The 24,536-nt window shown below is 55.4% G+C and overlaps 1 protein-coding gene across 21 annotated transcripts; it reads left to right on the plus strand.

Annotated features, from left to right (window-relative positions):
- Positions 1–45: 45 nt before the first annotated feature.
- On the plus strand, positions 46–24,425 carry UBXN11 (UBX domain protein 11). Of its 21 annotated transcripts, none has more exons than XM_016956777.4 (16): positions 81–195; positions 3,615–3,739; positions 3,864–3,969; positions 5,046–5,074; positions 5,745–5,843; positions 8,701–8,801; positions 9,282–9,336; positions 9,768–9,844; positions 12,433–12,559; positions 20,726–20,940; positions 21,221–21,298; positions 22,280–22,400; positions 22,516–22,619; positions 23,824–23,897; positions 23,972–24,112; positions 24,192–24,425. In XM_016956777.4, the coding sequence occupies exons 3-16, from the start codon at positions 3,899–3,901 to the stop codon at positions 24,406–24,408; spliced, it is 1,509 nt and encodes a 502-aa protein (XP_016812266.3). In that variant the 5' UTR covers positions 81–195; positions 3,615–3,739; positions 3,864–3,898; the 3' UTR covers positions 24,409–24,425. The 21 variants fall into 21 exon arrangements, with proteins under 21 accessions (XP_063640372.1, XP_063640378.1, XP_063640419.1 ...); XM_063784353.1 differs by having other exon boundaries at positions 109–195; positions 5,716–5,843; positions 8,701–8,813; XM_063784359.1 differs by having other exon boundaries at positions 109–195; positions 5,716–5,843.
- The last annotated feature ends 111 nt before the right edge of the window (positions 24,426–24,536 follow it).

Below are 24,536 nucleotides of genomic sequence, written 5' to 3' on the forward strand. Positions count from 1 at the left end.
GGATTCGCCCGCGAAGAATACCGACTCTGTGGGCCAATAGAATCCGAGCACAGGCGACTGTATCCACCTTCGCTGTCTGCAGGTTGCTCAGGCCTCCCTCAAACTAGCCAATGAGAAGTGCACGGGTCCTGGTCGCCTAGGAAACCGCGTGACAACAAGATGGCGGCGCTGCGGGACGCCTAGCGGCCCTGCGTGGTGAGTCTGGCTTAAGACCTTTCTGCCGCTGGAGTCCCCACGCAGGCTGGAGCCCGAGCCCCGAGGGCCTGCGAGCTCCGCGGCTCCCACAGGAGAGGTTCAAGACCCTGCTTACCATGACTACGCGTGGAGGCGGAAGGAGGCGACACGGCCTCCAGGGCTGGGTTAGATCGTGATAGACGTCGCTCCCTGAGCGCGTCCTGGGGGCATTAGGGAGTCCTGGCAGCGGGCCGGACCGTGTCCCCGCCAGAGCTCTGGGCTCTGGGGATGACGGAGAGGCCGAGGAGGTGTGAAGAAGAATGTTGTGAGTCAAGCACAGCACTGAGTTTGGTTCCAAAGATGTAGAGGCATGGTACAGAGATTTGCTCTCAGAGCCAGGTCTGAAGTGGGTGACAACTCTGCCTTAAGGACCTTTTGGCCTGAGGGGTAGTCACAGGCCTGCCCTTGGAAGCCCCAGAGTGAAGGAGTTAGGCGACTGTCCTCAGGGCTCCCTAATCTGAAGGAGAAAGAGATATGCCCCTGCCCTCAGGAGTCCCCCCAAACGGACAGGGAAATGCAGCCTTTGCCCTCAGGGGCCCTTGTAATCTGGGAGAAGATTAACCTGGAGACAATGTGTCGGACTGGACTGGAGTGACACTGGAAGTAGGGAAGTCAGTTGGGGGCCATGTGACAGCCCCCAGAATGGGCAGTGAGAGTCCCACTAGGACGGCCGACGGTGGCCATGGAAAGGGGCAGCTATATATGAGAGAGTTTAGCCTGCAGGGTTTGATGTAAGAGGCAAGATGGCGTAAGAGGGAAGGAAGAGAAAAAATGTGGTTGGGTGATGGGGTCCCATTAAGAAGGGGGAAGTGGGAGGAAGTGAGTTTGACGAAAATGTTGGATTTGGTTTAGGAGTTTTGTTTTTTTTTCCCTATGACAGCTTTATTGAGATATAATTCACGTATTACATACTTCACTCCTTTAAAGTGTAAATTTCAATTTTTAGTATATTTTAGTATATATTCCATTTATATGAAATGTGCAGTGTGGGCAAGTCTATAGAACAGAAAGTAGATTTGTGGTTGCCTAAGGCTGCCTTGGAAAAGGGGTGGGGGCTGGAGGGTAAGTTGGGGGTGACTGCCAAAGGGTACAGGGTTTGTTTAGGCTGACGAAAATGTTCTAAAATTGTGATGGTAGTACAGCTCTGTGAATATACTAAAAAGAAATTTACACTGTAAGAAGGTGAAATATGTGAATTATATCTCAAAGCTGTTTTATGAAAAAGGTTGCATACTGTATAATTCCATTTGTGTAACTTTTTTGAAGTAAGAAAATTATAGAGATGGGCCAGGTGGGGTGGCTCACGCCGGTAATCCTAGCACTTTGGGAGGCTGAGGCAGGAGAATTGCTTGAACCTGGGAGGCGGAGGTTGCAGTGAGCCAAGATTGCGCCATTGCACTCCAGCCTGGGCGACAGAGCGAGACTCCATCTCAAAAAACAAAACAAAAAAAGTATTGAGGGGAGCTGGGTGAAGGATACAAAGGATCTTTCTGTACTATTTTCCTAATTTCCTGTGAATCTATAATAATTTTCAAATAAAAAGCTAAAATATAAGTGAAAAACAAACTGAAGGGGAAAAAAAAGAGTTAGCTGGCCAAGGGAAGGGTGCAGGTAGGAGTGGGGAGACCGTTCTGGGAGTGGGGGGATTGAGGTTGAGGCAGGGGGGATACACATGCATTTGAGGCATTGCTAGAAGTTGAGGTGGCTCAAGTGTGGGAGGCGGCAAGATGGGAGATGAGGTCAGGAGACATAAGCAGGGACCAGGTCACCTATATCAAGGAATTATGAATTTTTTTTTGAGATGGAGTCTTGCTCTGTCACCCAGGCTGGAGTGCAATGGCGCAATCTCTGCTCACTGCAACCTCCGCCTCCTGGGTTCAAGCAATTCTTCTGCCTCGGCCTCCCAAGTAGCTGGGATTACAGGTGCCTGCCACCAAGCCCGGCTAATTTTTGTATTTTTAGTAGAGATGGGGTTTTGCCACGTTGGTCAGGCTGGTCTTGAACTCCTGACCTTAGGTGATCCACCCTCCTCGGCCTCCCAAAGTGTTGGGATTACAGGTGTAAGCCACCGTGCCTGGCCAGAATTTTGAATTTTTTTCTGTGGGTGAGAAGTGCTGGGATTATAGGCATGAGCCACCGCTCCCGGCCTGCTTTATGTTTTAAGATCTCTCTGGTAGCACATGGGAACTAATGAAGGGAGCCTTGGCCATACAACCTGTGAGGCTGCCCAGACAGGGCAGGGGCTGGGGCAGGGTGGGGACAGATTTGGGAGGCTGGATGGTGGGGGTGAAGAAACTCTGGGCCTGATCCTTGAGGAGGGCTCCTTCCAAGGAAGGGGCAGGGCATGATTCTCAAACTCTGCAGTGAAGGCATTGGAGGCTGCCTCCAGGCAGCAGATTCCCTTGCTGACTGACTTCAGAAGTAGGGTTGAGGCCAGAACCAGACATCTTCAAAGTGGAACTTCTTGGATTTGTCCTAAAAAATTTGGTCCAGGCTGGGTGCAGTGGCTCATGCCTGTAATCCCAGCACTTTGGGAGGTCGAGGGGGGCGGATCACCTGAGGTCATTTACTGAATAGAGTAGTAGCCTTCGATTATGTCCTTCAGGTGCACTCCTTTTTCCAGAAGGAAGAGGGAAGGAAAGGAAAATAACATTTACGAGTGCTTCCTATGTGGCAGCAACAGCAAAAACAACAGCAGCCCCAACTCACATTTTTCAGTGCTTCCTTTGAGCTTGGCGCTGGGCTAGACCTTCTCTGTTATCTCTGAATCTGCTCAGAACCCTGCCTGTGCCAGTACTATTACGACCCCCATTTTATACTAAAAGAAACTGAGGATGGGTTACTCCAGTGAGTGGCAAAACCTGGCATCTTAACCTTGGTGTCACATGGACTGTGTCTTTTTTTTTTTTTTTTTTTGAGATGGAGTTTCGCTCTTGTTGCCCAGGTTGGTTGGAGTGCAATGGTGCAGTCTCATCTCATTGCAACCTCCCCACCTCCTGGGTTCAAGCGATTCTCGTGCCTCAGCCTCCCAAGTAGCTGGGACTACAGGAGCACGCCACCATGCCCAGCTAATTTTTGTGTTTTTAGTAGAGACAGGGTTTCACCATGTTGGACAGGCTGATCTCGAACCACTGACCTCAGGCGATCCACCCACCTTGGCCTGTGTCTTGATTGAATCCTGCCTGTGGGTTGGCCTCTCTGGCTCTGAGATGTTGGGAGTGGCACCTGGTTTCTGGTGGGAGGGAAGGAGATACTTGGGCTTTGTGTCACCCAGCTGGCTGATGGACGGACAGCCTCCTGGGTAGTAGCATTTTCAGGCTCTAAGTTTGGGAAAGTTCCAGGCTTCTGACTCATTTCTGCATCCCATCCCACCCTCACAGTACTTTCCCAAGCACCACCAGGCCAAAGGTCTCTCAGTTCAGAGCAGAAAGCCGTATACCCAGAGGAGCAGGCAGATAACAGAAACTTCCAGAAACCTCTGTGGAGACAGTGGAAGAGGCAAAAGGTACTGCTGCCTAGACAGTGCTTCCCATTAGGAAGAGTAGCCAGGGAAGTGGAAACTTCAGGCTATCCCCTGGGCTTGGAGCCCTGAGTCTGTCCCCAGGGGCTGACTTCCTGCATTCCTCTAGGGAGTTCCTGACAGCTGGATTCTAGAAGTAGAACTATGAGCTCACCTTTGGCCTCCCTTAGCAAGACCCGAAAAGTGCCCCTGCCCTCGGAGCCTGTGAATCCTGGGTAAGGAGCCAGCCTCAGGGGTCTTTCTGTCCCCGCCTCTGTATCCTCTTCCATCCTTCCATGGCCAGAGGACGTTGACTCCTAGTGTCTTGGGGAATACAAAGAAGGGCCACATAGCCTTCCCTGACCACTGTCTTTTTCTTTATACCTTCTTCTGGGGCACCCAACTTTGGATCTGAGCATAAACTGGGTTGTGCTTTTAGTAAGGTATGGGCCCTGTAGGAGTGGCTTGGCATCCCATCTGTTCATTCACTGTTCATTGATTAATTCTGCAAACACAGATGGTCTACGGACCTATCCTGGGCCAGGCCCTGTGTGGGGTTCAGTAAAGGGAATCTTTTACATCTGTCTAGCACTTTCATGTTTTCAAAACATTTTTTACCTCTCTTCTTGCTCTCTGGAATACCACTTTGAGTCTTTTTTTTTTTTTTTTTTTTAAGACCAAGTCTCGCTCTGTCGCCCAGGCTGTGGATTGCAGTGGCACGATCTTGGCTCACTGCAACCTGTGCCTCCTGAGTTCAAGCGATTCTCCTGCCTCAGCCTCAGTAGCTGGGACTACAGGTGCATGCTGTAACACCTGGCTAATTTTTTGTATTTTTAGTAGAGACGGGTTTCACTGTATTACCCAGGATGGTCTCGATCTCCTGACCTCGTGATCTGCCCACCTCGGCCTCCCAAAGTGCTGGAATTACCAGCCACCGCGCCTGGCCCCACTTTGAGTCATTCTAAGGCCTAGAAGATTCAGAGAGGTTAAGCAACAGGCCTCACAGCCTTTGCAGAGCAGAGCTGGGGCTGAGCTCATGGGCTTTGCAAGCCTTGTAGTCTTCCCACCTAAGACTCTGCTCTTCACCCCTTCCCCATCCTTCTCCACTGGGTGAAGTCAGACACCTCGAAGCCTGTCCCTTGTCTCACCCCAGGCTGGGGCTGGGATTTGGGGCTGGAAGTCCTCAGGAGTTAGAGGCCCTGCTTCCATCTCTTTGAGCTTTGGCTGAAGTCCGGTGCCCAGAGCCTTATCCCTGGTATCATTCCAGGGGCCCTAACTTATATTTCTTCCTTCTTCCTGCCTGGGTTCCCAGGAGGCGAGGAATCCGCATCTATGGAGATGGTAAGTGTGCCCCGCCCTCATGCCCTCTTTGCCTCTCATGTGCTTGCACCTCCTACAGTTGGACCGATGGAGAGAAATCACACGAGAAAGGCCCTTGTCAGCTGGAGCAGCGGCCTCCACCGTGTTCTGTGCAGCTCCCATGCTGTCCTCCCTGAGGGCTGGGCTTCCCTCCTGGAAGCTCTCAGATTAGGAGGCCCCATACCCTTGGCACAGATGTTGCCACTCACATTTGAACCCCTTGACCCACTGTGGGACTGGCCAGTGTGTACCTAGAAACCAAGTGAGGGCCAAGAGATTACCCAGCCCAGGGGTTTGGATCCCAGCCCCCCTTCCCCCTCCAGCCTCCTCCAGTGTGACAGCCTTTTCTCCGGGGAGGCCTGTCCATACATTGCCACCCTGACTCTTGTAGCTCAGGCCTTTGGATCCCTGCCCCCCAACTCTCCACCATGGCATTGGCATTGGCCATGCCAGTCCCCCTGGGAGCAGGACTGGAAGAACTCCAAAACAGCCCCATTCTGGTTGGATCCTTGCTCCCCAGCCTTGTGAATTCTCTCTCCTCAAACTCCCTGGGGCACAGTGCATAGGCCGCGTCACACTGGCGAGGGCCCAGGGCCTGAGTTTCCTCTGGGTCTCCGCCCCAGAGCGGTGACCTAGGCATCCCTGTCTGCAGAAGATGAGGTGGACATGTTGAGTGATGGGTGTGGCTCAGAAGAAAAGATCTCAGTCCCTTCCTGCTATGGCGGCATAGGTGCCCCTGTGAGTCGGCAAGGTGAGAGCAGAGGCCTGAAGGGTCTGGGTCCTGGCTGCAGGAGGGGGCCCCAGAGAAGGGGCAAGGCCTGGAGAGGCATGGCCCTTCCTCTCGCCTGTTTGGTCTGAGGCAGCTGCTTCCACTCCTGGCTGATCGTGGCAGGGACCTGGCTTGGCATAAAGCCACACAAGCCCCACCCTTAGCTCAGGAGGCCGAGGCCCAGCCCCAGCCCCAGGCCAGGCTGTGGCTATAGTTACCAGGTGTGATATCAGTGGGCTCAGGATTCAGGGTCAGAGAGGGATGAAGATCCTGAGGGTAGAGCTCAGCTTCCTGCTTCTGCAGGGCTCTGGCAAGGCCCAAAGTCGCCTAGACAGTCTGCTTAGCTTGGCAGAGGGCTGTGGCCATGCTGAGCTCATGGAGGCACCTAAAGTGGGATGGGGCTAATCAGGGTGGCTTCCCAGAGTGGGGATTTAGCAGGTCTGAGAAAAGGGGAGACATGGGCAGGCAGGGATGAGCCCTGCAGAGTGCTGGGTGGGATCTGGGGATGCTGGGGATAAGGTTAGAACTTTCCATTAGCTCACTAGCTGTGGTATCTTGAGCAAGCAACTTCGCATCTCTCTGTCTCTGAGGCCTCCTCTGTGAAGTGGGCATGGGAACAGCGAGGGCAGCGTGTTGGGAGGATTCGATGAGATGCTCCTCGGTGGAAGGCCCCTGGCCAGCGCCTGTCACACGAGGTGCTCAGCGTGGTGGCTGCCCATCAGGAGGCCAGCCATAGGGAAGGGCCTGATGATTCTCCCTCAGGCCCCTTCCATTTTACCGGAGGAGGGAATTGAGGTGGAAAAAGAGACAGGAAGAGCCTGGCCTAAGGTTCTGTGGCCATTTCACCACAAAGCCAAGATCTCCTATACCCTGGCTGGGGTCAACTTTCTTTTTTATTTTATTTTTTTTGAGACAGCGTTTTGCTCTGTCATCCAGGCTGGAGTGCAGTGGTGCGATCATGGCTCACTGCAACCTCAGCCTCCCAGGCGCAATCAGTCCTCCTGCCTCAGCCTCCCAAAGTGCTGGGATTACAGGCATGAGCCACCATACCCAGCCAGGTCACTTTCAGTAGTAACCATGGCAACCAGGTTCTCTCTTTGAAAGAGCTCCAGGTGTCCTCTCCCTGCTTTCCCCTGTCATCCCCTCCTCTCCCACTCCCAGCCAATATCTGTCCCTACCAAGGTAACAGATGAGGACTTGCCTGTCTTATTTTACTTCTCTGCCAGCAGTGTCCTATACTGTCCACTGCTCCTTCCTTCTCAGGACCTCCACCTAGCTCTTAGGCACCAAGCTGCTGCCCTCCCATTACCCTCTGCTTCTAGGCTCTGTCTCTTAGCTGTCATCACCACCTCCTTTTTTCTCTCAGGTTTTTTTTTTTTTTTTTTTTTTTTTTGGGAGACTGCCTTGCTCTGTTGCCCAGGCTGGAGTGCAGCGGTGCAAATCACTACTTACTGCAGCCTCGACCTGTCATGCTCAAGCAGTCCTCCCACTTCAGCCTCTCAAGTAGCTGGGACTACAGACACACACCACCATGCCTGGCTAATTTTTGTATTTTTAGTAGAGACAGGGTTTCTCTATGTTGCTCAGGCTGGTCTCGAACTCCTGGTCTCAAGTGATCTGCCCGCCTCGGCCTCCCAAAGTGCTGGGATTACAGGTGCGAGCCACTGCACCCAGGCCCTCAGCTTTTCAATGTGATGTTCCTCTGGCCTGGATTCTCCTCTGTGTCCACTGTGCCCCAGTGAGCTCACCTGCACTCCATGTGTAGACAGTTCCCAAATGTTTGTCAATTAAGATGCATTTAACTATAAGTCAAAGAAAACCCTTCCTCAGCCAACAAGAACATTAAGGAAGTTTTGTTATCCCACATGCAAAGAAATCCTAAAGAGGCAACTCCAGGGGTGTTAATTCAGTGACTCCAAGACATCATCAGGGGCTCAGGTTTCTCCATCTTTCCACTGAACCTGCCTTGACATGTCAGCCTCATGTGGTTGTAGGATGATGGCCGCGGTTCCTGCTTCATACATAGAAAGGACACTGTCTAGGGGAAGAAAAGGAAAAGGCCTGCTTCTTCCTGTAGGTTTCTCTTCTTTTCCATTTTCATACTTTTTTTTTTTTTTTTTTTTCTGAGACAGAGTCCCTCACTCTGTTACCCAGGCTGGAGTGCAGTGGTGCGATCTTGGCTCACTGCAACCTCCGCCTCCTGGGTTCAAGCGATTCTCGAGTAGCTGGGATTACAGGCACCTGCCACCACGCCCGGCTGATTTTTGTATTTTTAGTAGAGACAGGGTTTCACCATGTTGGCCAGGCTGGTTTTGGACTCCTGGCCTCAAGTGATCCACCTGCTTTGGCCTCCCAAAGTGCTGGGATTACAGGCATGAACCACCGCGTGCCCGGCCCTGGCTACTGTTTTCTACAGCGCCCCGCATTCTGGCTTTGTCTGGCAGTTTGCCCGTGGGGTGTTTGCCTCACTCCTCTATCTGCCGTTTTGCGTACCAACTGGACACTAGATTTGGAGGTTTGATTAGATCGAGGGTGAAATTCTTGGCAATGCTTCAGGGTGATGTCACCCATATGTTACACCACTTCCTTGTATATGTTGGACAAATTACTTGATCCCTTTGTGTCTCAGTTTCCTAAAACAGTTCCTTTACCTCCTGGGTGTGTTTCAAGGATTACAGGGGGTTGATCTACATGAAGTGTTTAGAACAGTTCCTATGATGCCAGTGGGAGCTGCTCTCAGTACCTTCATTTCCATTCCTGGGACCCCTATCCTCCTCCCTCCCCCCTACAACTCAGCCTCGGCTCTAGGTCTGGGCTCTAAAGACTGTGTGCTTGGCAGTCCCTGCATCTCATGACTCGGAGCTGATGGCCTTCATGACGAGGAAGTTGTGGGACCTGGAGCAGCAGGTGAAGGCCCAGACTGATGAGATACTGTCCAAGGTGGGGCTCCAGGTGGGAGAGGGCCAGGGGCCGGTCTGAGAGGTGGAGGGACTGGGCTGGGGAGGCCAGGAGTTGGACTAGGGTGGGTGATTCTAGAACCGTCTACCACACTGACCTGCCCAGTTTGAGGACCAGGTGTGGCCTGGGCCTGATCTAGGTCCTGTGACCTGAGCCGAGAGGCTGGGGGGTCTTCCCCTCAGCTGAGCAGGACCCAGTAGACCCTGGACTGGGTGGCACAGTGGACTGCTGAGCAGAGCGCGGCACCCTCAGATGTGGGGGTCCTCAGGTGTGGGCCGCACCTCTCCCTACCTTAGAGGAACTGCGAGGGTTATCTGAGGTCCGGGAGAAGTGGCTGTGCCAAAGGGTGGCAGGGGCTTGCTGCTCCCCAGCATCCAACGTAGGCAAAGCTCTGGAGCTTCCTGTCTGGGCAGGGCTCTGGGAACCACAGGCCCTGTGCTCACCCTGTGTCTTATGCTACAGGATCAGAAGATAGCGGCCCTAGAGGACCTGGTGCAGACCCTCCGGCCACACCCAGGTAGGGGGCTCTTGGAGGGCTGACCTGCACCCCCAGTCAGGCACCTCCCCTGGGCCCAGGGCTCCTGGAAGCTTCACAATGGCTTCTGGCATCAAGAGCATCAAGCTGACTACTTGGTGGGGTCTGGACAGCTGAGCCCACAGAGGGGCTGCAGCATATCCAGGACAGTGCTGGAGTCACTCCATGCCCTCCTACATGGGACCGAGTCCCATCTGAAGTGTGGAGGAGAGGAGGCTCTGAGGGGAGTGGCAACCTCCTAGGGCCCATCAAGGCACCGCCACGGGGTCAGAGGAGAGGCCAGAGAGGTGGGGGGCCAAGAGGCAGTTCTTGGGGGATCCCCAGAACAGCTTCTCCAGATGACCCTCAGGGCAGAGGTGACCTGGCAGTGTCTTGCTGGGGCAGCTGAAGCCTGTCCCTGTCTTTCCCTGAAGCCGAGGCAACCCTGCAGCGGCAGGAGGAACTGGAGACGATGTGCATGCAGCTGCAGCGGCAGGTCAGGGAGATGGAGGTGAGAGAGCTGGGCCCCGGGGGATGCAGGCAGCCAGCAGTCCCCAGCTCTTCACGGCATGTTCCTCAGGAGCTGGGTCCGAGCCCACCTCTCTGGGCCTCTCCTCGTCACATCCCACCCAGGGACCCTGCCCTGCATTTCCCTACCCAGGACTGGCCCAGACTTTAAAGAGCCAGGGAGGTGTCTGGGGCTGGGGCACAGCCCTGCTTTTGGGCCCTCTGAACATGCCTCTCCCCTGCTTAGCAGACCTCATGGCTCCCACTGAACTGAATTGTACAGTCCTCGCTGTGGCCCCTGCGGACTGGCCCCTGCATGCCTCTTCATCTTAGCTTGAACCACTCTCCCCTCCAGCCATGAAGCCCTTCCTCTGGGTCTTTGACCTCATGGAGCTGCTTCCCACCTCAGGGCCTTGGGCCGTGCTGTTGCTGTTCCCTCTGCTGAAATGTTTCCCCACCTCCCCCAGGTCAGTTCCACTGTCCTCAGTCATATCCCCCGGGCCTCCTAGGCAGGTTTTCCATCCCGTGCTTTCTCAGTGCCTCATCTCTCTTCCCTTGTGGGACTCTGAACTCCACGACGGAGGGAGCAGTTTCCTCCTGTATGTCACTGTGCACCCAGGACCTAGCACTGAATTGGTTAAGCAATTTGCTGCCTCTGGCTGTGACTTCTGCTCAATGGGGACTCAGTGACCCCAGTCACCTTTCTTTCCCCCGCTCACAGACCCATTCAAACAGCAAGGGAACTAGAGGGACACCAGGCACAGAGAAGGGTCCCAGGCACGCATGGGCCCTGCCAGAAGTTCTTCCTGGGATTCAGCCTCTCTCCCTCTCCACGCAGAATTGGTTTCCAAAGTCCCAATCTAATTTAAAACCTTGGCAGCAAACCTCCAATTGCAGCTGAGAGCCCTTCCCACTCCAAGCTGTTCATACCTGGGGTTGTCCCCGAGCAGTGGTCACAGGCAGTGAGGGCTGCACCAGAGCCTCGGGGCAGGGGCATGACTGCCCTTGCATGCGTCTCCGCCACACAGTTATCACTTCATTCATTTAACAGCCTCATCTGGAGGATCTGCTTGGGGCAGGCCTGGGGCAGAGCATGACCAAGACAGACATGGTCCCCCACCTGCATGAGGCTGCCAGTCTGTGGGGAGGGGAACAAACGAGTACACAGGTACACAAGTACAGAGAGTGCTGTGACTTGATGAAATGGGTGACACCACAGAGGCAAGTTGGGGGACCACCTGCGGGGGTGACATTGGGCATGATGTCTGGTGAGTGAGGAGGGGAATGGGGTAAGAGGATCCAGGCCTTAGACAGGGAAGGTGCCACTTCCCGCCACATAACTTGGCTTGCGGTCGGTGGCTGTGTGGAGGAAGGAGAAGAACGGGAAAAGAGAAGAGGTCGTGGGGGCCTCATCACATTGGAGCCGCCCGTGGTTCTGGCTGGATCCTGTCCCGAAAAAATGGGAAGCCATTGGAAGGCTTCTGTTTGAGAGGTGGCATGACAAAAAGACCACCCTGCTTTGTGGGGGTGGGTGGTGTGGGTGAGGAGAGGACGGGGGAAGCAGGTGCCGCCCCTGGATTGTCCAGGAGAAAGATGACGGTGGCTTGAACTAGGGTGGTGGCAGCAGATGGAGCCCAGTGGATGGGTTCCAGGCTGCATTGGAGGGGGCACCACAGGCCTTGTGGGTCATCCTGGAGGAATGGGCCACAGAGGATTCCCAGGTGGAGGGGGTGCCATTTCTGGAGACAGGAAAACCTGGCACGGGGGAGGTTTGACAGGGGGACAAGAGCCACAGCCATTAGACATCCAAGTGTGGACGGTTGGAAATGTGAGTCTGGAGCTCGGGTGAAATCTGCATAAATACAAATTTGGGTTCTGTCGTATATATTTGGGAGAGCGTGTGGATGGAGCTGGGCCCCCATGAGTTGGTGTTGGATAGGAAGGGGAAACGGTGAAGGAAATTGGAAAGGAACAGCCCAGGAGATGGGAGGAAAACTAGCAGATGGTGAAAGATAGACAGAAATGTGCCCATGTGCTTGGCAGCGGGTAGGTTGGTGGTTGCAGCACCTTGAGCAGTTTCAGAGAGGTATGGCGATGGAGCCAGGTTAGAGTGGCTTGAGAAAAGAAGTCGGGGTGTGGACATGTAGACAGTCCAGAAGTTTCCTGTGGCAGAGGGGACATGCGGCCAAGCCCTAGGGAGGCTGGCACATGGTTCACATCCCTCAGCCCTGCCTCCTTCTCACACTTGGGCCAGGCCACGTGATTCCTGCAGCCAAGGAGGCTGACCTTACCGAGCCCTCGCATGGGCTGGGCGCTGACCTGAGTGATCTTACTGAGCCCTCCTCACAAGCTTATGTGGCAGGAACTGTCACTCCATTTTATTAGAGGAGTCGTCTGAGGCTCTAGGGACTGAGGTGGCTTTCCAAGGTCACAGCCAGGAAATGGCAAGATCCCCCTACTCATCCCTTTGTCTGGTCAGCTCTGGGGGCCCCATTGCCTGCAGACTGAGGCTGGGCTTTGGGCTGACACTGCCTTTCCCTGGGAAGGGGCTGAGCTGACGGTGCCCCTGCATCTCCCCCTTCTTTCCCACAGCGGTTCCTCAGTGACTATGGCCTGCAGTGGGTGGGCGAGCCCATGGACCAGGAGGACTCAGAGAGCAAGACAGTCTCAGAGCATGGCGAGAGGGACTGGATGACAGCCAAGAAGTTCTGGAAGCCAGGTAGAGCAGGGCGTCTGCCCCAGGCCCTCTTCAAAAGGAATTCTCCAACAGTTTGCTGTTGGCCGGCAGCTCCCCAGAGGCCTATCTCATTCGTGCCCGGGTCCCTGACCCAAGACGCCCTGAGAGCCCACAACTTGCCCCTGAGACAATGTGGGAGCAGCCTTGGCCTCCACCACTGACCACTTAACCTGCTGGCCCACTTCTCCGCGGTCCCACCTCTGCTCTCTCTTGCTCATCTGTCAGAGACCCAGAGATACAAGAGGTAGCAAGGCCTCATTTGCCTCAGGTCACATAGTCTACAAAACACCACCAATCTGGAAGCTGTTGCCGTTTTAAAAAAAAAGCAATCCTTCTGTTCTAGAAGCTGCTGCCAAATTCCCAGGTTTGGCCTCCCTCTCCAGGTTTGCTTATGGCCCTTGGAATCCACCTGGTTCTGTGGGCCCCTACCATGTCTTTTTTTTTTTTTTTGAGACGGAGTCTTGCTCTGTCACCCAGGCTGGAGTGCAGTGGCACGATTTGGCTCACTGCAACCTCTGCCTCCCAGGTTCAAGCAATTCTCCTGCCTCAGCCTCCTGAGTAGCTAGGATTACAAGTGTGTGCCAACACACCCAGCTAATTTTTGTATTTTTAGTAAAGACGGGGTTTTACCATGTTGGCCAGGCTGGTCTTGAACTCCTGACCTCGTGATCTGCCCGCCTTGGCCTCCCAAAGTGCTGGGATTACAGGTGTGAGCCACCACGCCTGGCCTACCATGTCTTATTTTTAACTTCTAATATCTAGAGGGATTCCTCCCACAGTCCCCTCCTATAGACCCACAGATTTGGGTCCATAAAACTGGCCATTTCTGAAAACCAGGCCCATTCTCTTCAAAGAATGGAGATTGTCACCCAAAAGATGCTTCTCCAGGCTCTAGAGTCAGGCACACCTGGGCCCTCAGCTCGACTCTACCTCCTATCCCAAGTGTGACTTGGGCAGATGACCTCTATTCACTTCATCAACAAAACAGGAGTGTTCTTCCCTGGGAGTTACAAGGAGCAAATGAGTTAAACGCAGAGCGCCTAGCTCTGGCCTTGCAGCCATTGTTGTTTCCAAAGTCTGAGGGCAGGGGTGGTCCCACGGGAATAGGAGCACAGCTTCCAAGGGGCCCATTTGGAAGATGACGACACCTTCTTGGTTTCCTGCTAGGTGAAAACCCAGATTCCAAACATGAGAATCCTGCCTCCTGTTTAGGCCTGGGCTCTGGCTGGATCCCCCCAGATCTCAGGGTCCAACGCCCTCACTGCTTGTTCTCAAAACATCACTTCCCATTTTTGTGCCATTGGCAGCTTTCTTTTTTTTTTGAGATGGAGTCTTGCTCTTGTCGCCCAGGCTAGAGTGCAATGGCACAATCTCGGCTCACTGCAACCTCTGCCTCCTGGGTTCAAGCGATTCTCCTGCCTCAGCCTCCTGAGTAGCTGGGATTACAGGCGCCCACCACCATGCCCGGCTGATTTTTGTATTTTTAGTAGAGACAGCGTTTCGCCATGTTGGTCAGGCTGGTCTCAAACTCCTAACCTCGTGATCTTCCCGCCTCGGCATCCCAAAGTGCTGGGATTACAGGTGTGAGCCACCGCGCCCAGCCATTTGCAGCTTTCAAAGCATTTTCTTTTTTCTTTTCTTTATTTTTCTTTTTATTTTTTGAGGCAGGGTCTCACTTTTGCCTGGGCTGAGTGCAGTGGCACAATCATGGCTCACTGCAGCCTCAACCTCCTGGGCTGAAGTGATCCTCCCACCTCAGCTGTCTGAGTAGCTGGGACTGCAGGCACGTGCCACCACACCCAGCTGATTTTCTTTATTTTTTGTAGAGACGAGGTCTCGCTACGTTGCCAAGGCTGGTCTTGAACTCCTGGATGCCAGTGATCCTGCTGCCTCAGCCTCCCAAAGTGCTGGGATTACAGTTGTGAGCCACTGTGCCCTGCCAGCATCTTCATAGCCTTGACAGGGGCCAGGAGTTACTCCATTTCACAGATGGGTAAAGGGAGGCACTTAAGGAGTCTGTGGACTCATTATTGAGGGAAGAGGGGCAAGACTTAAGGCTGACAGCCCACTGTAAGGCAGTTGGTCACTGAGGCAGAAGATGAGATGATGCCCAGCTTGAGGGTGGGGATGGTGAGAAGGGATGGGCAGAGAGATTTAAGTAGAATCCGTGGCCTTGGTGTCTTTACATGAGGGAGAGGACTGGAGGAGTCAGGGATAACCCGAGGGAGCACAGCTGCGGGAAAGATGCTGAGTACCCTTGGGACACAGCAAAGCTGGGGGCTGTGCAGTCCCTATGATGCTAGGAAGGGGAGCGTGTCCCTGCTGCCCAGGGCACTGTAGGCCCAGGCATGCCAACTCCAAAGCTCTAACTGAACCCAGGGTGGGTGTCGTGGGGAGAGTTCTCGAGGGACCCCTGGCATGAGTGAGAGGTGAGGCCCTATCGGGTGGCTGCAGGTGCTCTAAGAATGTCTATCCTGGATCTAGGCCAGAGGCCCACAAGTGCCGCACCCTGGGCCCTGCTGTGGCGGGCTGGGCTCAGGCTTCAGGTAGGCCTGCCATCTTGTTGCAGGGCAGCCTTCCTCCTGGCCAGGGGGGACCTCCTTGCTCCTTGCCAGGTGGCTGGTTTCTGGACCTGGCTCTGTGGATTCCTACTCTGCCCTGTTTGGTTGTTTGTGCTCTGAGTGCCTCAAGTCAAAGTAACTTGTGAAAAACCCTGCCCTCCATCTTGGAGGCCCTGGCCATATATGTGGTCCCTCCGTGCGTTCTCTTCCTTCTTTTGTTTTTTGATTTTTTCAGCATGGGCGGGGGGCCTTGATTCGGCTCTTTCTGCCAGATGAATGACGTTTTTCGACGCTAGCAGCTTCTGTTCCTGGGACGTGTCTCTCCTGCGTCCCATTCCTCTCTCCCCAGGTGCCACCCTGCTCTGCCCAGGGGGCTCAGGCTCACAGCCTGGCCCCCGCTGGCCTGCCTGACACTCGGCTGATTGCTCTGCTCTCCCTCTGTTGGAGAGGCTCCCACAGGCGCTGGGGTGGAGGCCTGTGGAGGGTGAGCCAGGGCCATCTGTGCCGAGCCAGGGGGGTGATCAAACTTTCTGGAGCCTGGGACTCCTAGGGAGGAGGGCCGGTGGGGCCATGAAGGGGCTTGGCCTCAGGCTGGATCGCTCACTCTCCCCCTCTCTCTGCCAGCGTCACAGAGCATGCTGTGCCAGGTGCTTCAGGGTCCGTGGAGACATGAAAGGGACAGTCCTGCTCTGGTCACACGCCACTGGGGCCAGGTGTTGGGCCTCGGGGCTGAGAGCTCTGGTCAGCTCTGAAGTTCTCCCTTCCCCCCCACCCTCTGCATCTCTGAGCTCCTCACTCCTCACTACTTCCCTGTTCCCCTGAGAATCCTCACCCTCTCATCCCCCTCTGAAATCCCCACTTCCCATACCCAAGTCAGTCCCTGCCTCCCTCCATGGCTCCACCTCTCCCTGCCAGCACCCCACACGCCTCCCTCCTTCCTCTCAAGCCCCACACTCTTGAGTCTGGGTTGGAGACCCCCTGACTCCGCAGCCTGCGTGACTTGCCCCTGGGCTTGCCCTTCAATCCCAGAGCCACCTGGCTTGACCCCTCCCCACCTGCACTTCTGCCTCCAGCCTTTGCTCCTGCTCTGTCCCCACAGAGCGCCTTGCCCACTTCCCTCCCCTCTGAAGCTCAGGGCAAATCCAACCTCCGCCAGCAAACTCTGACTGCCCTGTGTGGGCTGTGCTGCTCTGTGGGGAGGGCTCTGCTTGAGGGAAGGGGCTAAAAGCTCTGGCTGAGGCAGGGTTCAGGTCGGGTCAGACCCCAGATCGGCAGATCGCTGACCCCCTCTGAGTTCATTTCCTCCTCAGTCGTGCTGACGGGCTCCTAGGGCCACTGAATGGATGTGGTAATAAACTGTGACAGCCACTGTCACCTAGCTGTTGTCATGCATGTCCCAGTGCTTGGCACATGGGCAAGGGTGTGTGTAGCTGCATGTGATTGGCTGTGATGCCCGTGTGCCCAGGCTTGGATGATCAGAGCACATTGGAACAGTCATCTGCACATGATGAGGTGGGGACAGGGTGGTGCGTAGCTCAATGGCAGGGGCCAGAGAGAGCCGCAGGTGGGACCCAGCAGGCCTGAGTTCAGATTCTGCCAGTCCACAGGCTGGTTGAGTGTTCTGGCGGGGACCAGACCTGCAGGGCCTCCTTTCCTGCACTGGCTCCTCTGAAGAGCAGAGTGACTGCAGTAAAGTCCCCAGAGCGGGGCCTGGCTTGCAGGTGTGTGGTAATAGTGGTTCCACTTCCTGTTGCAGCCGTCTTTGCCTGAGGGTCAAGGGCAGGCACATGGAGGGCGGCACCGCATGAGCTGCCGGGGTGCCGTGGGCACTTATGCAGTGAGGGGCTGCCACCTCTCCACTGAGCATGGTAGGGTCTGGCCCTCTTCTGGGCTCCACAGCCCCCACAGTGATACTTACACATGCCATTGTCGCCATTTGCCGCCCCGTCTTCTTCACTTGAGTCTGAGCCTGAGGATGGCAGGACCCTGGGCGTGGGCATCGCCATGATGGGCAGGGCCTAGCAGAGCACGGGTGCTCAGACATTTCTGGAAAGCAGGATCCAACCCTGCTTTTAGTGGCCCAGCCACTCTGGGCCAGGCCCAGGGCTCAATGCTCCTGAGCTCAAGGGGTGCCCAGCATGGCTGGAAGGCAAACAAGCAAGCAGAAAGCAGCGGCCTGTGACGAGGGCCAAGGGAGTAGGCGCAAGGGCTCCAGGCGTGCAGCCTCAAGGCAGGTTGGGGGTGGCTCCTAGCGGCTTCTTGGAGGAGGTAGGGGTGAGTGGGCACAGCTTGAGCCCAGCGACGAGTAGGCGGTGCTAGGGACAACAACAGCCACCATCTGCCAAACGCTTCCTCCAAGCCTCACAGCAGCCCTGTGAAGTGTGGAAACTTTTATCGTCCTCATCGTACAGAAGAGGAAGCTGAGGCCCATAGAGACCCAGGGTTACAGAGCTCGGAAGTGCCCTCCAGTGCCCACCAGAGCGCAAGGCGAGGGGCATGTTGAGGGTTGGCTGGGTGCTAAGTAAGGGTCTTGGGAATTGGGACAAAGAGCTTGGACTTGACCTCCCTTCTCATTTTAATACACTCGTGGGCTCTCAAAGTTGGATGAGGCCTCAGAGGTGATCTCCCAGCATTGCCACTCTCCCTGGAAAAGGGACCCCAGTAAGCAGCCTCTCAAGAACCAATATTGAGAGGCAGCCTATGTGATCACTGAGCACTGAGGCTGAGTCACTTGGGCCCTGCAAGCTGCATGATCTGGGGCGTGACAGCTCATAAGGCCCAATTTCCTTATCTGTAAAACAGAAATGGTGATGCCTGCCTCCTGGCGCTTGGCACAGGGCTGTCATTTACAGACAGGTTCACCAGCTGGATCTTGCAGGCAGTACAGGGTTCTTACCATCTCCCCATTGCACAGAAAGGACGGCTGTGGCTCAAAGAGGAAGTGCCTTTCCATTTGAGTTCTGCTGCTAGCTCAGGGCAGACCTAGGACTTGCCCTCTGACCTTACTCCTGCTGTGTGACTCCCCAACTGCACCTCTCTCCATCCACGGGTCAGGCCTCAGTTGAACCCTGGTGGGGTGGTGGGGGCTCACTGGCTTCACAAGGCCCTGCTGTGTTAGCTCTTCCCACCTCATTCTCTCAGTGCTGGTTTGCCCAGAGCTGTGGTTCCTTCTTCCTGGCCCCTGGTCTCATCTCCACTCTTATCATATCCAGCATCTGCCTGGGCCACCTGCTTTTACTTCTTTAAGCCAGGGCCGTTTTCTTGGCAAGCTTCTCTCTTCCCCTTCATCATTTCTTGGCATCCTCCCTGGTCTCACCCCATCCCATGTCAACCACCCATGTTCATCAGCCTGAAAAACCCCAGGCCCTGGGAGGCGGCAGGAGCATTGAATTAGGAGTTGGTGTATTTGGTGCTCTTCCTGGCTCTGTCTGGTCTGATCAGGCCATGTCATCTGACCTTTCTGGGCCTCACTTTCCCCATCTATAAAGAAGACGGAGCCCTGGTAACACAGCGAGACCCCATCTCTACAATTTTTTTTTAAATTAATTAGCAGGGTGTGGTGATGCCTGCCTGTGGTCCCAGCTACTTGGGAGGCTGAGGTGGGAGGATAAGTTGAACCCGGGAGGTCACTGTTGCAGTGTCATGACTGTGCCGCTATACTCCAGCTTGGGTGACAGAGGGAGACCCTTTCTCGGAAAAAAAAAAAAAAAAAAGAGGGTTGAGGCAGGCATTGTATGAGATGATCTATTCTGCTATTGTTTTTAGGTTTGCCTATTTGTTTTTAAGGCAGTTGTTAAAAGAAAAGTGTCTTGGTATCATTCTGTTAGGCGAGTTTTTCCTGGGAATCTCAGGGACTATGTGGGGAGCCCCCGGAGGGGCTGGGGGCAGGTATAGCCCCTTCAATGGTAGGAAGTATAGGGGAGAGGAGAAGGCCAGCTGGGGCCTACCATTTCACCTGCTGCAAAAGCAACAGGAAACACATCTGCACCTCCCTGGTACAGCCACTGCACCACTGAGAGGAAAGGAATTAGGTCCCCAGAGCCCTGACCCACATCCTGCCGCAGCCTGCTTGTCCTGTTGAAAAACAGCCTCTCTGAGGCCCCAAAAGTTATTGGTGTGTTGTAGGGCACACCCAAACAGATGACTTACTTGGGGGCCAGGTCCCATCAAAGATGACAGAACAGGCCCCTGGTCTGTACCCAGCCAGCATCTACCTGCCCTCCACCTTTCTGCTCTGTTGTCTGTCACGGCTGTCCCCACCACTCCGTATTCTCCCCTGAAGCCAGTGCACAGCTGTATGCGCCACACGTGTTTCAGAAGAGGAGGCCAGAGCTTTGTCAGCTTCTCAAAGGGGTCTGTGACCCAGAAATAGTTGCACAACCTAAGATCTGTTCCATATCTGTTCTGGCCAGCAGCTGTCCCTACATCCTCCCTGAGAGCCATCTGTCCCTCTTCTGACCTCCCTCTCCTGATGGTGCAGATGGGTGGGGGAAACAGACTTGAGAGTCAGCCCCGGCTCCCTTCCCAGTTCCTCCTCTCACCAAGTGGCTTGGGACGAGTCATTTTTCATCTCTGTGGGCCTGTTTCCTCATGTGTAAAATGGAACTAAATAACCCCTGCCTCAGCCTGGCGTGGTGGCTCACACCTGTAATCCCAGCACTTTGGGACGCCAAGGCGGGCGGATCACCTGAGGTCAGGAGTTCGAGACCAGCCTGACCAATATGATGAAACCGCATCTCTACTAAAAATACAAAAATTAGCCGGGTGTGGTGGCTTATGCCTGTAATCCCAGCTACTCAGGAGGCTGAGATAGGAGAATCGCTTGAACCCAGGAGGCAAGGTTGCAGTGATCCAAGATTGTGCCATTGCACTCCAGCCTGGACAACAAGAGTGAAACTCCATCTCAAATAAATAAAAATAATTACCCCTGCCTTAAGCCTCAGGGTTGGCGTAAGGACCATGTGTGCAAGGTGGAGTTGGGCACAGTAGCAAACATGGACAGGGTGCGTGTTCCAAGCTGGCTCTTACATGGTTACTTCTTGGAGCCTTACAGCCATCCTAGGAGGCAGATACTACTGTCATCCATTCTAGAAGAGAATGCTGCAGCACAAGCATTAAATGACCTAAGGTCACACAGATAGAAGGGAGGAACTGGGATTTGAACCCAGAAGGCCTCGATCCAGAGCTGGGAGCTCTGCCCTGTGCTTTTCAGCTGCCAACCCAGTGCCTGACACAGATCTGGGATCAGATCCTGCTTCTGCTGCTTACTACTGTGTTCCTCACAAGCCATGTAACTTTCTCTAACCCTCAGTTTCCTCATCTGAAAAAATGGAGGTGATTATAGCCTTTATAGATAGGCTTGATAAGAAGTGGGAATGGAATATGGATAGTAAACCCCTAGCACAAAATAAGTGCTCAATAAAAGACAGCTGCTGTTATTATCTAGCGTTGTCCTTCCTTTTCCCCAGGCAGTCAGTTAAGGAGACATTAAGACCACTGCCCAGCTTGGGAGGGAGCCACAGAGGCTAGGGCTGCTAGGGACATGACAGCCAAAAGGTGGCTCATAGGTGTCTGTCCTCTTTGCCAGGGGACTCATTGGCACCCCCTGAGGTGGACTTTGACAGGCTGCTGGCCAGCCTGCAGGATCTTAGTGAGCTGGTGGTAGAGGGTGACACCCAAGTGACACCAGTGCCCGGCGGGGCACGGCTGCGTACCCTCGAGCCCATCCCGCTGAAGCTCTACCGGAATGGCATCATGATGTTTGACGGGCCCTTCCAGCCCTTCTACGATCCCTCCACACAGGTAGGAGCGGTGTTGGGGGGGTGGTGCTCTAGTGCCCCTGCTGCCCACTGTTAGTTGGGGATGATGAAGCCAGCTCACCCCAGGCCCAGCCTGCCCTCCACGGGGCACCCAGGCCCACACATGACTTGCAGAGGCCCCTCTCCCAAGGCCTGGGACTCTGAATGTTTCCAGAGTGCAGCACTGGGTGACCCTGGATCTAGGGCCTGCCATCCAGACCAGTGGCAGGGCAGGGTGGGCCCAAGGCCCAGGCCACCCCCTCACTTTTCCTCTCCCCTTGCAGCGCTGCCTCCGAGACATATTGGATGGCTTCTTTCCCTCAGAGCTCCAGCGACTGTACCCCAATGGGGTCCCCTTTAAGGTGATAAGCTGCTCCTCAAACCACACCTTTGGGGATTTTGAAGGGAGTGGGGATACACAGCCTCCCCAGGCACCTCCCATTCTGAGGGGAAGCCACTGCACTCCCTGGGGGACCCCAGTCTGATGCCCTCCAGGAGGATAAGTCTGAAGCCGGGCTGGGAAGGGAGCGGAGAGGCCCGAAACAGAGCAGCAGGCAGCGCCCTCTGCTGGCACCCTGGAGACAGCCTCGGCTGCGGGGCCACTGCCTTCTAGTCCTCCCCAGCTTTCAGGACACCTTGACAACCTGGGGTCCCTGCAGAAGTGGCCCGTCTGTCCCCCAAGTCTCCTGAAGCTATCTGGGTAGGGTGGGAGGCAGTGCTGTGAGCCACAAATGCAAAGCATAGGGGACAGATGTTGGGACTCAAAGACATAAGGTAGAGCTGGCCCCATGGGTAGGCGCCATCACCAGAGCCCATGAGGCTTCGTGTTCTAGAAGGTGGTGGGTTAGTGCCGCACTGAGGGCGTGTCCGGGAGGGAGCATGTGTCACCAGGGCTCAGGAAACAGCATGAGTCATGACGCGGGGGTGTTTAAGGCATTCGTGCCACAACGGGGGCCTCGGAGCTATGCCTTGATAAGGCAAGTGAGGTTACATGTACGATGATGCGGTTTGTGCTGCAGACTGGAAAAAAGCAGGGGCTTTGTCCTCTCCTGACCCCCTCACACTCTGCCTTCACGGTAGGCTCCTGAGAGGGGGGTCTCCAAGGAGGGTGTCAGTACTGCAGCTTCAGCTGGCGTGGATGGGGTGCTTACAGGAGCAGCAGGGCTGAGGGAGATGACAGCAGTACGAACCGTGGCTCTCCTGAGGCCTGGGTTTCCTCATATGTAAAATGGGGGTTGCATTAGACCATACCCTTGGCCTGTGTTTAGGCAAATAGGGATGAAAGTGGGGCCAAGGGCTGAAGAGCTGGGTCCGCTGCCGTCGTTGCCCTTCTTTCTTGCCAGGTGAGTGACTTGCGCAATCAGGTCTACCTGGAGGATGGACTGGACCCCTTCCCAGGCGAGGGCCGTGTGGTGGGCAGGCAGCGGATGCACAAGGCCTTGGACAGGGTGGAGGAGCACCCAGGTGAGTTTGGCCTCCAGGCTGAGCCAGGGGGCTGGGGGACTGCAGAACAAACTCCGGGGGGCTCCACCACCACTCATAGTCCTTCCTGGGCCCTGGTTCCCAACTCTCCCTGTAGGTTCCAGGATGACTGCTGAGAAATTTCTGAACAGGCTCCCCAAGTTTGTGATCCGGCAAGGCGAGGTGATTGACATCCGGGGCCCCATCAGGGACACCTTGCAGGTGAGGCCAATGCTAACTCCCCCAGCCCTCTTGGGGGAACTTTAGCACCAGCCCTGGTCCAGCCTGCCAGAACAGTGTCTTGTCAGAAGGCTCAAGCTTGAGGCACCTGATGAGTCCCTCAGAGCTGTTGCTCCACTGTCTCCTGGAAACTGTGAGGCTGGTGAGGGCACTGGCTGGGCCCCGGAAAGCAGGTGGGTTAGCTGTAAGAGGGCTAAAGTCAGAGTCCAGGCCAGGGGTGAGCCCAAGGCCCAGGCCACCCCATCAAGGTCTAGGCCAAAATATCCAACTCAGTACTGGGTACTCCCTTCGTGGTTGCCTCAGACTCTCCTTGGCCCTCATCATTCTGTCTCCTCGCTCCCTATTCTGCTTCTCCTCCTAGGTGTCCACCTGTGAAAGGCACCAAACCTTAGTTTCTCAGGCCTCCTCTGCCTCCCTCACCCACACATTGCTAAGTCCTGTCTGGTCTGTCCACCCCCAGAACTTCTCCCAGATGCATCCCTTCTCCACATTCCCACCACCCACCACCCTAGTCTAGGGTTCAGAGTGTCTCTCCCAGACAGCTGCCTCCCACTGCCACTCCTGCCCCTGCTGACCATCCTTCAGGCTGCCTTCCCTGTTGAAATGTTCCAGTGGTTCTTGAGATAAAGCCAGGTTCCTTATGCTGGCACTCAAGGCCCGTCCTATATTGCCAGGCCCCTCCTCACACCAACCTTTTCCTTCCAGTCCAATTGAGCCCCAGCTTCAGCCACACATAATGCTGGCAGTTGCCCAAATGTGTCGCCACCTCTAGGAAGCTTTCCCTGACCCCAGGATCTTTGTTGATGCTGTCTGGAATATCCCTGCATCCATTCCATTTCTAAGGACTCCCATTCATCCTTCAGTCACAGCTCAGTTGTCATTTTCCGAGGGAAGCCTTCCCTGACCCCAGGCTGGGGTGGGCTTCCAGCCTGATCATCGTCTGTGTGGGGTTCTGTCTCCATTAGACTGAAACGGGGGGTTACCTGGGGGGAACCATGGGGCTGCCTCCCAGAACCTTCTTCCCCTTCCATTGCCTCTCCTCTGGCCTTGGTTTATACAGAACACCCCCTCCCGCTTTGCTCACTGGTCTCATCTGTCCCTGGTCAAGGATGTGTCCCTCTAAGGTTTGCGGGGATGACTCAAATGGGGCCTAGGGCTCTGTCCACCCTCCACTGATACCTTCCAGAACTGCTGCCCATTGCCTGCCCGGATCCAGGAGATTGTGGTGGAGACGCCCACCTTGGCCGCTGAGCGAGAGAGGTGAGGGCAGGATGAGGAGGTGAGGGCCTGGGGGCGTTGGGTCACCGAGCGCTGATGGCCTCTGGGCTGTGCAGGAGCCAGGAGTCGCCCAACACGCCGGCACCCCCGCTCTCCATGCTGCGCATCAAGTCTGAGAATGGGGAACAGGCCTTCCTACTGATGATGCAGCCTGACAACACCATTGGGGACGTGCGAGCTCTGCTAGCGCAGGCCAGGTGGGCGCAGGGCAGGGCCAGGGCCACAGAGGGGCTCTGGTCCCACTGCCCAGCTTGATCTGCTCTGCCTGGTCCCCAGGGTCATGGATGCCTCTGCCTTTGAGATCTTCAGCACATTCCCGCCCACCCTCTACCAGGACGATACACTCACGCTGCAGGCTGCAGGCCTTGTGCCCAAAGCAGCACTGCTGCTGCGGGCACGCCGAGCCCCGAAGTCCAGCCTGAAATTCAGTCCTGGTCCCTGTCCCGGTCCCGGCCCCAGTCCCTGTCCCGGACCCAGTCCCAGCCCCCAATAAAGCGCCCGCCCCCTCAACCCGCTGCTCCGCCAGGCTCTTGGGTGGGCCATCTCGCCAGGCACGTAGGAAAGGCCTGGGACCAGCTGGGCCAGGGAGGGGGCGGTGCCGACCCGCCCCTTGGTAACTCG

Source organism: Pan troglodytes, chromosome 1 (assembly GCF_028858775.2).
Source record: "Pan troglodytes isolate AG18354 chromosome 1, NHGRI_mPanTro3-v2.0_pri, whole genome shotgun sequence".
Lineage (NCBI taxonomy): Eukaryota > Metazoa > Chordata > Mammalia > Primates > Hominidae > Pan > Pan troglodytes.

Excerpts from the sequence above, each read along its gene's own strand:
- UBXN11 (XM_063784302.1), top strand. The coding sequence starts at position 3,899 with ATGAGCTCACCTTTGGCCTCCCTTAGCAAGACCCGAAAAGTGCCCCTG. Across the intron at positions 5,844-8,700 it reads TGCCCCTGTGAGTCGGCAAG|TCCCTGCATCTCATGACTCG; the intron begins GTGAGAGCAGAG and ends TGTGCTTGGCAG. Across the intron at positions 20,941-21,220 it reads TCTACGATCCCTCCACACAG|CGCTGCCTCCGAGACATATT; the intron begins GTAGGAGCGGTG and ends CTCCCCTTGCAG.